General features: G+C 42.6%; 1 protein-coding gene across 1 annotated transcript; it reads right to left on the bottom strand.

Moving 5' to 3' along the window:
• Positions 1-12,062: 12,062 nt before the first annotated feature.
• LOC111963755 (olfactory receptor 1M1-like) lies at positions 12,063-13,043 on the bottom strand. The gene has a single exon (XM_023987245.1). The coding sequence runs from the start codon at positions 13,041-13,043 to the stop codon at positions 12,063-12,065; it is 981 nt and encodes a 326-aa protein (XP_023843013.1).
• Between the last annotated feature and the right edge of the window lie 1,409 nt (positions 13,044-14,452).

A 14,452-nucleotide genomic window follows, 5' to 3' on the forward strand; every position in this document is an offset into this window, starting at 1 on the left:
TAACCCACAAAGGTTTGGTTAGATTTAGGTTGGGTTAGGTTATGTAAAGCTAATTCTAAAACTCTGTCCTACCCACAAAGGTTTGGTTAGGTTAGGTTGGGGTTAGGTTAACGTACAAAACTAATTCTAAAAACTCTGGGCTTACCCAACATAATTTGGTTAGGTTGGGGAGCATAGACATTATCAAGGCCACTGATAGTGTAACACTCAATTATAACTTGCTATCAAATATGGCTCAAGTTTGTGAGTAGAGTGTAAATGCTACATGTCGTTCATCCCCCTGAGTTGGGGTTATCTAATATCTGTGTAGAGAGGTGAGGAGGAAGGAGCAGTATGAATGGTCAACAATCAGCATTTTTTATGAAGCAAAGTGATCAAAATGCTCATATAGCAGTTTAGAGCTGACATGACTGGCATGAGTAGCTGACTGGCTGTTTCTCACATCCACACACAACACACACACACACACAACACACACACACACACACACACACACACACACACACACACACACACACACACACACACCACACACACACACACACACACACACACACACACACACAGACACAGACCCACACACACACACACACACACACAAGACACAAAACACACACACACAACACCACACTGGTTGGGCTGCCTGCAGGCTCTTTAGAAATGCTGATATGTTTTGTATTTTTGTGGAGGATGGTTGTCCGTTTACGTTGCAGTTAAATTATTTTCTTATTTTACAGTAAAAACAATTACAATGGATACACTCGATATACTTGTTTTATCCTTACCCAATTGCAGGGAGAAGGTATGGTTTTGTAATAGGATGTATAATTGGTCCCATTAGAAACACCATTGACCAAAACGTTGTGTTTTATTTAAAGCACGGTTTTTTTAATTTGATTAGAGAATATAAATGTACCTAACTTTAGGTATAAACAAAAACAGACTCAACACTGCTGTGGAATGGCATTGTTCTTGTCTTATTCAGAGTTCTTGGAATGCTATTGTTGCATTAGGAGAGTTCTATAAAGATTTTGTCTTCAGAGTTCTGGAATGCCATTGTTGCATTAGGAGAGTTCTATAAAGATGTTGTCTTCAGAGTTCTGGAATGCCAGTGTTGCATTAGGAGAGTTTTTATAGGGATGTTTGTCTTCCAGATAGTTCTGGAATTGCTATTGTTGCATTAGGAGAGTTCTATTAAAGATTTTGTTCTTCAGAGTTCTGGAATGCTATTGTTGCATTAGGAGAGTTCTTTAAAAATGTTATTGTCTTCGTCAGAGTTCTGGAATGCTATTGTTGCATTAGGAAGTTCTATAAAGATGTTGTCTTCAGAGTTCTGGAATGCTATTGTTGCATTAGGAGAGTTCTATAAAGATGTTATTGGTCTTTCTTCAGATAGTTCTGGAATGCTAATTGTTGTGCGTTAGGAGAGTTCTATAAAGATTGTTATTGTCTTCGTCAGAGTTCTGAAATGCTATTGTTGCATTAGGAGAGTTCTATAAAGATGTTATTGTCTTCTTCAGAGTTCTGGAATGCGTATTGTTGCATTAGGCAGAGTTCTATAAAGACGTTATTGTCTTCTTCAGAGTTCTGGAACGCTATTGTTGCAATTAGGAGAGTTCTATAAAGATGTTATGTCTTCTTCAGATAGTTCTGGAATGCTATTGTTGCCTTAGGAGAGTTCTATAAAGATTTTGTCTTCAGAGTTCTGGAATGCTATTGTTGCATTAGGAGAGTTCTATAAAAGATGTTGTCTTCAAAGTTCTGGAATGCTATTGTTGCATTAGGAGAGTTCTATAAAGATGTTATTGTCTTCTTCAGATAGTTCTGGAATGCTATTGTTGCGTTAGGAGAGTTCTATAAAGATGGTATTGTCTTCGTCGAGTTCTGGAATGCTATTGTTGCATTAGGAGAGTTTATAAAGATGTTATTGTCTTCTTACAGAGTTCTGGAACGCTATTGTTGGCATTAGGAGAGTTCTATAAAGATGTTATTGTCTTCTTCAGAGTTCTGGAATGCTATTGTTTGCATTAGGAGAGTTTCTAATAAAGACGGTTATTGTCTTCTTCAGAGTTCTGGAACGCTATTGTTGCATTAGGAGAGTTCTATAAAGAAGTTGTTTTATTTAATTATTTTTATTTAATTTTTAGAAAAAGTAGATTTTAAAAACAGTCACAAACATATGTGATGTGGTAACACATTCAAACAGCTTTTTAACAAAAACATAATCTCCACGTTCCCCCCCTTCCCTGCCACCCCCTTCTGCCCCTCATACCCGGCACCTGACCCCTCACCCCGGAACCCCTGACTAGTTACCCGGGACACTCCAGAGTTCCGGAGGAGTGGGTCGCTCTTCATCAGGCGGCTCGGCTTCTCCTCACACTCACCATCATTCTTCAGAGTTCTGGAATGCTATTGTTGCATTAGGAGAGTTCTATAAAGATGTTATTGTCAATTTCAGAATTCTGGAATGCTATTGTTGCACTTGGAGAGTTCTATAAAGATGTTGTTGTCTTCAGATAGTTCTGGAACCAGGTCACTGTCATCTGGAGGTTCTGGAACTCCGTTGTTGCTCTGTGAACCCATCCTTCAGGTGCTGATTGTCTGCAGGTTCTCCAGCACTACGTAGCCATGTGTGCTGAACTCTAATCTTCCCCAATCCAGAACGCTACATGGTCTGAAGCTTCCTGCCTACACGTAGACCTCTATCTTACATGGAGAGAGGACCAAGTCCAACATGTGCACATCTGTTAGCTGGCCATTGAAGCTGTTTGTATACTGAAACGCTCCTCCATAGGAATCTTGGTGCTGTCCTATGACACTGAAAACATCACCTATTGGCCTATTGGGGATTATCCTGTTCCTCATATCATGTCCAAGACCTAAAGGTCAAGAAGGAAAACGTTTTATTGTGTGTGCAACTTTATGCAATACCTGGCCTTTAAAACAGGTGATAACCCAATCCCTGGCCTCTGAACAGATGATAACCCCATACCTGGCATTTGAATAGATGATAACTAAATTAAGAATACCTGGCCTTTGAACGGGTGATAATGTCAAGGTGTGGGTGTAGCTGGTGCATTGGAAGTCAGGCACAGGAGAGCAGAGATGAGTGGACAAATCAAATCAAATCAAAAAAAAATATTAGTCACATACACATGGTTAGCAGATGTTAATGCGAGTGTAGCGAAATGCTTGTGCTTCTAGTTCCGACAATGCAGTAATAACCAACAGTAATCTAACCTAACAATTCCACACTACTACCTTACACACACACACAAGTGTAAAGGGATAAAGAATATGTACATAAAGATATATGAATGAGTGGTGGTACAGAACGGCATGGCAGATGCAGTAGATGGTATAGAGTACGGTATATACGTATGAGATGAATACTGTAGGGTATGTAAACATAAAGTGGCATAGTTTAAAGTGGCTAGTGGTACATGTATTGCATAAAGATGGCAAGATGCAGTAGATGATATAGAGTACAGTATATATACATATGAGATGGGTAATGTAGGGTATGTAAACATTGTATTAAGTGGCATTGCTTAAAGTGGCTAGTGGTACATTTTTACATAATTTCCATCAATTCCCATTTTTAAAGTGGCTGGAGTTGAGTCAGTATGTTGGCCACGCGGCCGCTAAATGTTTAGTGGTGGCTTGCTTAGACAGTCTGATGGCTTGAGATAGAAGCTGTTTTCAGTATCTCGTCTGCTTTGATGCAGCATGTAACTGCTCGCTTCTGGATGATAGGGGGTGAACGGCAGTGGCTTGGGTGGTTGTTTGTCTTGAATGATTTTATGGCTTCCTGTGAATGGGTGGTGTAGGTGTCCTGGAGGGCAGGTGTTTGCATGGTGAGCGTTCCTGCAGACCTCATAGCCCGCGCCTCTGGACGAGCTTAGGGTTGTGGGGGCGTTTGCAGTACAGCGGATGATACGCCGACAGGATGTCTCCGATTGTGCTCTTAGAAGTTTGTGAGTGCTTTTGTGACAGCGATTTCTTTCGCTCTGAGGTATGAAGAGGCGATGCCTGCGCTATCTTGCACAAGCTGTCTGTGTGGGTGGCCAAGTTCAGTTTGTCCGTGATGTGTACCGAGGAACTTAAAACTTTCACCTTCTCCTATGACCCGTGATGTGATAGGGAGCGGGTGCTCCTCTCGCTTGTTTCCTGCAGTGCCACAATCATTCTCATTTGTTTTGTTGACGTTAGAGTATGATTTATTTTCCCAGACACACCTCCGCAGAGGCCCTCCCCTCCTCCCTGGTAGGCCGTCTCCTCGTTGTCTTGTATCAAGCCGTACCACTGTGTTCATCCCAAACTTGATGGTGAGTTGGAGGCGTGCATGGCCACAGCAGTAGGGGTGAACAGGGAGTACAGGAGAGGGCTCAACGACCCTTGTGGGCCCAGTGTTGAGGATCAGGGGGTGGAGATGTTGTTACCTACCTCACACCTGGGGCGCCGTCAGGAGTCCAGACCAAGTTCACAGGGCGGGGGTCGAGACCAGGGTCTCCGACTTGATGACGATTTGGCAGGTACCTATGGGTTTTCAAATGTGAGCTGTAAATCGATGAACAGCATTCTACATGTGTAATTCTCTTGTCAGATGGGTGTATGGCAGGTTGTGCAGTGTGAGTTGCGATTGCGTTCGTCTGTGGACCTATGGCGTCGGTAAGCAAATTGCTGAGTGGGTCTAGGTGTGTCCGTAGGGGCAAGGTGATAGGTCCTTGACTAGTCTCTCAAAAGCACTTCATGATGACAGAAGTGAGTTGCTACGGGCGGTAGTCTTTAGCTCACGTTTACCTGTAGCTGTCTTGGGAACAGGAACAATGGTGCGCCTCTTGAAGCATGGTGGGAAAACAGCGTGGCATAAGGGATTGATTGAATATGTCCGTAAACACACGAGCCAGCTGGTTGCGCGCATGCTCTGAGGCGGGGATGGGAATGCCGTCTTGGCTGCAGCCTTGCGAGGGTAACACGTTTAAATGTTTTACCTCACCTGGCTGCAGTGAAGGAGAGCCCGCAGGTTTGGTAGCGGGCCGTGTCAGTGGCACTGTTTTCCTCAAAGCGGGCAAAAAGTTGTTTAGCTGTCTGGGGCAAGACTCCTGGTCCTCGACGGGGCTGGTTTTCTTTTGTAATCCGTGATTGACTGTAGACACCTGCCACATACTTGTGTCTGAAGCTGTTGAATTTCGATCGATTTTGTCTCTGTACTGGACTTAGCCTGTTTGATTGCTTTGCGGAGAGAATAGCTACACTGTTTGTATTCGGTCAGCTTCCGGTCACCTTGCCCTGGTTAAGCAGTGGTTCGCGCTTTCAGTTTCACGCGAATGCTGCGTCATCCGGTTTCTGGTTTGGGAATGTTTTATCGTTGCTGTGGGTACGAAATCGTCAATGCACTTCCTAATGAACTCGCTCACCGAATCAGCATATTGTCAATATTGTTGTTGGACGCGATGCGGAACATATTCCAATCCGCGTGATCGAAGCGTCTGGAAGCTGGATTCAGATTGGTCGGACCAGCGTTGACAGACCTGAGCCGGGAGCTTGTTGTTTGAGTTTCTGTTTGTAGGCTGGAATCAACAAAATGGAGTCGTGGTAAGCTTTTCCGAAGGGGGGCGGGGGAGGGCCTTATAAGCGTCGCGGAATTAGTATAACAATGGTCTAGTGTTTTTCCAGCCCTGGTAGCACAATCGATATGCTGATAGAATTTAGGGAGTTTTGTTTTTAGATTAGCCTTGTTAAAATCCCAGCTACGATGAATGCAGCTCAGGTGTGTGGTTTCCAGTTTACAAAGAGTCAGATAAATTTCGTTCGGGCATCGATGTGTCTGCTTGGGGGGAATGTATACGGCTGTGATTATGATTGACGAGATTTCCTTGGTAGATAATGCGGTCGACATTTGATTGTGAGGAGTTCTAGATCAGGTGACACGAACGACTTGAGTTCTTGTGTGTTGTTATGATGATCACACCACTTCCTGGTTATATATAGGCTAACCCCCGCCCTCTTCTTAACCGGAAAGATGTTTGTTTCTGTCGGGCGATGCATGAAGAAACGAGCTGGCTGACAGAACTCGTTAGTTACTCCGTTGAGTTAGCCATGTTTTCGTGAAGCAGAGCACGTTCAATCCCTGATGTCTTCTGGAATGCTACCCGTGCTCGGATTCATATCATTATTGTCAAGAGACTGGACATTGGCGAGTAGTATGCTAGGGAGTGGAGCGCGATGTGCCCGTCTCCGAAGCCTGACCACGAGACCGCCACGTTTTCCCTTTTCGGCTCGGCACCAGGGTCGCCGGCTGGGATCAGATCCCCTTGTATTGGGTGGAAGGCAAAACACTGGATCCGTTTCGGGAAAGTCATCTTCCGGTAGGAACGATGATGAGTTGACGTTATCGTATATTCAGTAGTTCTCCGACTGTATGTAATGACCTAGATTAACCGGGGGTACCGATGTTAAGAATCAAAGGTAAAAAACAAAATACTGCATATTTTCCAAGAACACGAAGCGAGGCGGCATCTCTTTTCGGGCGCCGGAAGTGTGGCCGTGTGTGTGTGTGTGTGTGTGTGTGGTGTGTGTGTGTGTGTTGTGTGTGTGTGTGAGTGAGAGAGAGAGAGAGAGAGGAGAAAGAGAGAGAGAGAGAGAGAGAGAGAGAGAGAGAGAGAGAGAGAGAGAGAGGAGAGAGAGCGAGAGAGAAGAGAGAGAGAGAGAGAGAGAGAGAGAGAGAGAGCATGCATGCGTGTGTGTTTGTTGTTTACAACAAGCAGGGCAGAAGACAAGTTTTGGGGTCAGAGGACATGTTTTCTGTTTGTATTTATACATTAGCTTCAGTCATTGTGCATCACTATAAACAAACACAACATACAAGGTGTGTTATTATGTTTCACTTTCTATGAAGGTTGTCTCTCGGGTCCTTCCTGTATGACACGATGTGTTGTTCGTCACCCACTTGGTACAATATGTTCATTAAATGGCTAGAAAGCAAAATATTCAAGTACTGTCACGCCTGACCTTAGAGATCCTTTTTATGTCTCTATTTTGGTTTGGTCAGGCGTGAGTTGGGGTGGGCATTCTATGTTTTGTGTTCTATGTTTTCTATTTCTGTGTGTTTTGTGGTTCTCAATCAGAGGCGGCTGTCTACCGTTGTCTCTGATTGAGAACCATACTTAGGTAGCCTTTTCCCACCTGTGTTTTGTGGATAGTTATTTTCTGTTTTGTGTGTCTGACACAGACAGAATGTTTCGATTGTTCCGCTTTGTTATTTTTTGTTCTAGTGTTCAGGTTATTAAAAATCATGAACACGTACCACGCTGCACCTTGGTCCTCTTCTTCAAACAGCCGTTACAAAGTATTGGATATTCTTTGCAAACAGTAATTTTTTTTATACTATTTTCGTTTCACTCCATGTACAAACTTATCCAAACAACAATTACAGACGCACACAAAAAGTTACTATATCTCATCTCATACCCAGACCTGCTCACACCCAAATCCCTAGTGCCTGCAATATTGTTTGCCACTTGGCCTTAAATTGTTTGTATTTCTTGTCGCCATGCTATTTTCAAAATGTTATTAGTAAATCACTAGATTTTTCCATTCTGTTAATCATGGCCGATTGATTGATTTCCATGTTTTTTTTATCTTATTTTCAGAGATGAGTGATGAGAATGGTCCAGGTGGTGGTGATCAAGCCTACCACTAGGCACTTTAACTGAGGCAACATATGAATAGAACGCAATCGCGTCACAAAAACAAATGCCCTCAGAATAGGTGAGGCAGCACTAAGTACAAAAATACACAGGTACAAAGTACAGGCTGTCAAAAAGCACGGGTGTAAAATAGAACCCGGCGCAAACCGCCGGAAGAGTGCCAACCGACATTCAACAATTACCCCACAGACATGGGGGGAACAGAGGGTTAAATACACAACATGTAATGAGGGATGAATACCAGGTGCGTGGGAAAACAAGACAAAACAAATGGAAAATGAAAAGTGGAGCGGCGATGGCTAGAAGACCAGTGACGTCGACCTCCGAACGCCACACCGAACAAGGAGAGGGACCGACTTTGGTGGAAGTCGTGACAACAGCGGCAGAATTCAGAAACTGTTCTTACAGTGTTCTCCTGTACACCAAGTCAGAACTGTAGATTAAATAAAGGGGGATATAAGCAGACAATGAATGTTCTTACAATATTCAATGATTACATTTTCTAAAACAGTTTATAGGCTACATGTGCCACCAAGTCAGAACACTAGGCGAAATTAAGAGGGGAAATTGACCAAATTATTAAGGTGAGGCACCAAGGCTACTGAGAGTTTACTACACAATACACTTAGTATTACTTTCTTAGCTACAGTATACATACAGTTGAAGTAAGAAGTTTCATACACTTGCCAAATACATTTAAATCAGTTTTTCACAATTCCTGACATTTAATCCTAGTAAAAATGCAATGTCTTCGGTCAGTTAGGATCACACATTTTTTTATTAAGAATGTAAAATGTCAGAATAATAGTCGAGAGAATGATTTATTTCAGCTTTTATTTCTTTCATCACATTCCCAGTGGGTCATACACTCAATTAGTATTTGGTAGCATTGCCTTTAAATTGTTTAACTTGGGTAAAACGTTTTGGGTAGCCTTTAAAAAGCTTCCACAATAAGTTGGGTGATTGTGGCATTCTCTGACAGAGCTGGTGTAACTGAGTCAGGTATGTAGGCCTCCTTGCTCGCACACGCTTTTTCATGGGATTTCACATTTTCTATGGGATTGAGGTCAGGGCTTTGTGAAGGCCACTCCAATACCTTGACTTTGAGCCATTTTGCCACACATTTGTAAGTATGCTTGGGGTCATTGTCCATTTGGAAGACCCATTTGCGACCAAGCTTAAACTTCCTGACTGATGTCTTGAGATGTTGCTTCAATATAACCACATAATTTCCCTCCCTCATGAAGCCATCTATTTTGAGAGGTGCACCAGTCCCTCCTGCAGCAAAGCACCCCCATATCATGATGCTGCCACCCCCGTGCTTCACGGTTGGGATGGTGTTCTTCGGCTTGCAAGCCTCCCCCTTTTTCCTCCAAATATAACAATGGTCATTATGGCCAAACAGTTATATTTTTGTTTCATCAGACCAGAGGACATTTCTCCAAAAAGTATGATCTTTGTTCCCATGTGCAGTTGCAAACAGTAGTCTGTCTTAATTATGGCGGTTTTGGAGCAGTGGCTTCTTCCTTGCTGAGCGGCCTTTCAGGTTATGTTGATATAGGACTCGTTTTACTGTGGATTTAGATACTTTTGTACCTGTTTCCTCCAGCAACTTCACAAGGTATTTTTCTGTTGTTCTGGGATTGATTTGCACTTCTCGGACTCAAGTAGGTTAATCTCCAGGAGACAGAATTCCTGAGCGTTATGATGGCTGCCTAGTTCCATGGTGTTTATACTTGCGTACTATTGTTTGTACAAATTAACATGGTACCTTCAGGCATTTGGAAATTGCTCCCAAGGATGAATCAGACTTGTGGAGGTCTACAATATTTTTTTATAGGTCTTGGATGATTTTATTTTATTTTCCCATGATGTTGAGCAAAGAGGCACTGAGTTTGAAGGCAGGCTTTGAAATACATCCAGAGGTACACCTCCAATTGACTCAAATGATGTCAATTAGAATATCAGAAGCTTCTAATGCCATGACATCATTTTCTGGAATTTTCCAAGCTGTTTAAAGTCACAGTCAACTTAGTGTGTGTAAACTTCTGACCCACTGGAATTGTGACACAGTGAATCATAAGTTAAATAATCTGTCTGTAAACAATTGTTGGAAAAATGACTTGTGTCATGCACAAAGTAGATGTCCTAACCGACTTGCCAAAACTATAGTTTCTAAACAAGAAATTTGTGGAGTGGTTGAAAAACGAGTTTTAATGACTCCAACCTGAGTGTATTTAAACTTCTGACTTCAACTGTATCTCCCTGGCATATTACATAATTTATGCAGCAGCATACAAGACATTTTTGGACTTACCTTGATGTGCTGTGCTCACTGGAACAGGAAGGTGGCGCGACGGTCCTTCGTGGGCAAATTTTGTCGTCAAACTTTGTCATCAAAGACTGGCATTCTCTGGATTTAAGGTTCTTTCAAGACAACTGGGAACTTGGAAAAACAACAAGGTCGAATCATGATGATGTCAGTGATCTTCAGGTCGGAGCTCTAGAAAGAGGCGTGACTTCCTGATTTTGAGTTGGATGACCGTTCAAAACTTTTTTTCCCAGTTCCCAGCTGTCTTGAACTGCAGTCAGATTTCCCAGTTCCAAGTTTCCAGTTGTTTTGAGAGCAGCAGAAGACATGCTGGACGGACAGCATTGCTAATGCTGAATGTTTGTCATTTTAAACTTGGGAAAACAGGACCTTAAAACCATATTTGGCACCACACATCCACTCCACTGAATAGCAGGCTAGTGATTGCTTTGCAATGCTTGCATTTAGCCACTGATTCCTTCCAAACCACTCATTGTTGAATTTGCGATATCCAACTTGTTGTGTAATGTTTATGTCCTCTGGCCGATGAGCACAGATACATTTTATCGATAATTTCTCTTCATTATTTCTCTTCATATGACAAGTATTAAAAAGGATTTGCCAGTAGATTGTAGATTTGATAATGATGATGACTTGTAGCTAAGATTTTGAAAGTATGATGTTGACATGATCAGTCCAGTGAAAGCTAGTGTAGATATGACGTGATTTGACGTAATTTTATCTGTGGCCAATTACCTTGAGCCTTCTTGGATGMGCACTTCTAATGTAACTCTAATTCAGTACCCAAAGGGCTTGAATTTTCAAGCTCTACCCTTAGATTTGGCAGTGACGCATTGTCCCCATGAGTGACAGTATACTGAGCCAATCGTGGCGCAACTAGAGAACATTACCAACCCCTATGCGCAATATTTTTCGCTGGCTGCCCCACCACAGAAAGCACTGAGCTAGGCTAAAACACCTGAATTTAGGAGCTGCCTTACACAAGAAAGCAAAAAAGAGACCATGTTTTTATGGAGGGTTTATTAAGTCAATAACAAAACTTTTTTTTACATTGTTTGCAAACTGATATGAGACACGTATTAATTCTAAAATAACATGCAAAACAGGCAACCCCCTCCCTGAATGACAGGTCGCCACTACGTGGAGTGTGGTTACATGCCTCCCTGAATGACAGGTCGCCACTACGTGGAGTGTGGTTACATGCCAAAGGAAACACATATTCTGCTACAGTTCTATACTCTTAAAATGAGCTTGTTTCTAACCCCGCAGTTTGAGCCAAGGCTTGTATTTCACAAAGCATGATGATGATAATAATAATACACTTTATTTCTTTACCATCTTTCATAGAAGATATTGCAGTCCAGTGAGCTTTACAGATCATGACTTAAACAGGTAAAAACATAGTGACAAATATTGAGGACATATTGACAAAAGAACAGGATCAACCAGGTAGACTTATTAAACCTGTTTAAGCACTCAGAAAAGAAAACATTACAGAGATACAGTATGTGTTTGATTTTCTGCTTTATTACTAGAAGATGTTTGGAATATTCAGTCGGTTATAGAGCCTATTTCAAGTGATTACATTTGGTTGATGACATAGGATTAGGATGAGCAAATGTGTTGTTATTTCAGAATGTGTAGAAAAGCTGAAAAGGAAATGTAAATCATTGATAATAGTTTCTGTGATACCTCTGTGTTTAACAAGGGGCAGTGCGTGTGGATAGGCCTTCTTCATCAGATGGATAACCATGACACAATCATGACAATCAATGAAAATGTTGAGAGTAAAACGGATGATAGATTCAAAATGTGGCTTGCTCATCATAAACTCAAATTTAAGCAATGAGACGCCAAGTGCATGATATGTAAACTTCGAAAGGACAAAATAAGTTATGTATGAGTTATATGCATGTCCCCCCATTTCAACCCCTTGATATGGACAGCCCAATACATTTGATTTGATTTTATGGTAACTTCACGCACGTAGCAACCTATGTAGCAACCTATGGTAAAGATCAACCGTTAACTACTTGACCTTTAATTCTCCTGAACATGGTGAGCACTTTGTTCTTGATCTCTTTAGTTTTCAGAGAGTAGACGATGGGGTTGAGACAGGGCGGGATGCACGAGGCCAGCGACAGGCTCAGTACGCGCAGGTCAGGGTCTGGTTTGATGCGCGCTAATAACCCGACCATGAAAATAGTCAGAACCGGAAAGAAGAATACCGCCACTAGAATGAGGTGCTCAGTGCAGGTGGCCAGCGCTTTCACACGACTCTCAACGCTTTTCATCCTGAACACAGCGATTAGAATACTCATGTAGGACAGAATGATGAAGGACAGTGGGCCGAGGAGGATAACCAGGCTCAGAACTGAAGCCACAGCCCATTGCAGGGTGTTGTCGTTACATGCCAGCCGAAACACTGGTGCGTAATCACAGAAATAGCTGTAGACGTTAACGGAATCGCAGTAGGACAGTCTGGTCATAATGGATGTGCTGAATATCGGTATACCAAGACAGAAGCACCAGATGACACCAAGAATACACGACATACTCGTCATGGTGTTGATGGAGCCGTGCCTCAGAGGGAAACATATGGCGATCATACGGTCATAGGCGAGCACGGCGATGGAGAACGATTCCATACTTAAGAAGGAATAATACACATACATCTGTACCATACACAGATTAAACGGCACAAAATTGTTCTTAGCAAGAAACGACTTTAGCATACCGGGAATAATGCAAGTATTCAGCACCAGATCAACCACAGCTAGGTTACCAACCGCCATATACTTGGGATTGTGGAGGCGAAGGTCCACCGTTATTATATAGATCACAAATGTGTTGAACACGACCGACACCACGTAAACGAAAGCGAGGAAGATGAAGTAGAGGTTGGCGAAGGGCAGGGAGGTGAAGCCGATGATGTAGAACCCCTGGGGGTGGATTAGAACGGAGGAGTCGTTCCATTGCAACCTGCGGAGGAATGTCATGGCTGAGCTGGTTCCGCACACCCGCGCTACAAGTTTATGCTTGCACAGAAAAACACAAACGCTTGCTCCGTTGATGCGTAAAACCTAAAAGGAGAGAGACAGAATTAGCAATGTGTGGCTGATAAGGACTTTGTTATCAGTCATCTTACAAGTAGCAACAGCCAGTATGATAATGTCTTCACTTAAAATGGTGATTTAATCACCAGATAAATTGCTTGATTAAACTGCACTATGTTGTGCTAAGCTTACCCATGTTTTGCTAAAATTGCACCCATTTTTTTTTGTTGCTTTATTTAACTAGGCACGTCAGTTAAGAACAAATTCTTATTTTCAATGAAGGCCTACTGCCTTGTTCAGGGGCAGAACGACAGATGTTTACCTTGTCAACTCAAGGATTCAATCTGGCAACCATTTGGTTACTAGTCCAACACGTTAACCACTAGGCTACCTGCCGCCCCAACAACCAACATCCAGATTTAGCTTATAGCTTTCATTCTTAATTCAGCACCAACACTTTACAAATCCAAGTGAATACTCCTATTCTACTCTACAGCCTGCGCCTATTTACTGTGGAATAGTCCTATTCTACTCTATAGCACATACCTACTTACTGGGCACAGTGATATGGACCATGGGTCGGTCTGCTGGCTGTGTTCCACCACCACAGGTTCAGGTGGGAGAGTTGATGGTCTGGGTTGGTCTGCTGGCTGTGTTCCACCACCACAGGTTCAGGTGGGAGAGTTGATGGTCTGGGTTGGTCTGTTGGCTGTGTTCCACCACCACAGGTTCAGGTAGTAGAGTTGATGGTCTGGGTTGGTCTGCTGGCTGTGTTACTCAATGGCAGGTTTAGCTGGGAGAGTTGATGGTCTGGGTCTCTGCGCTGGTGGTCTGTGTTCCACCACAGGTTCAGGTAGTAGAGTTGATGGTCCAGGACTGTCTGTTGGCTGTGTTCCACCACAGGTTTAGGTGATGTGAGAGACTATCTCTCTGACTCTCTGTCCCTGAATCCTGCAGTAACACCAACAGCTGCATCTCTGCTGCTCTGTCCACTATACGTATATAAACCCAAAACTGTCCCCAAGAGATGTCATTAAGGAAGTTATTATCTTATGTGAGAGTTTACTTTAACGGATCCTTGGAGAATTCAACATAATGGAGTTATTAGCTACATGTATGTCTTCAAAAACAACCCACACATGACAAACCCACTTAATGAAGCTAAATATCAAGGCCTAATTATCCGTTTTTGGTCTTTAGATAATGAGAGTAAAACCCGACATAGAGCATCTTGTGGTAAGGGATTTAACTAATTGTTGTTTTTCTGCTGTTCTCCTGTTGATTAGCTTGGTTGTCTTTCCTCATCATTGTAGAACAAGTAGCCATAGAAAGGTTAAACAAATCATATCAAA

This window comes from Salvelinus sp. IW2-2015, linkage group LG5 (genome assembly GCF_002910315.2).
Source record: "Salvelinus sp. IW2-2015 linkage group LG5, ASM291031v2, whole genome shotgun sequence".
NCBI lineage: Eukaryota > Metazoa > Chordata > Actinopteri > Salmoniformes > Salmonidae > Salvelinus > Salvelinus sp. IW2-2015.

Coding starts and splice junctions, on each gene's coding strand:
- LOC111963755 (XM_023987245.1), bottom strand. CDS start 13,043: ATGACATTCCTCCGCAGGTTGCAATGGAACGACTCCTCCGTTCTAATC.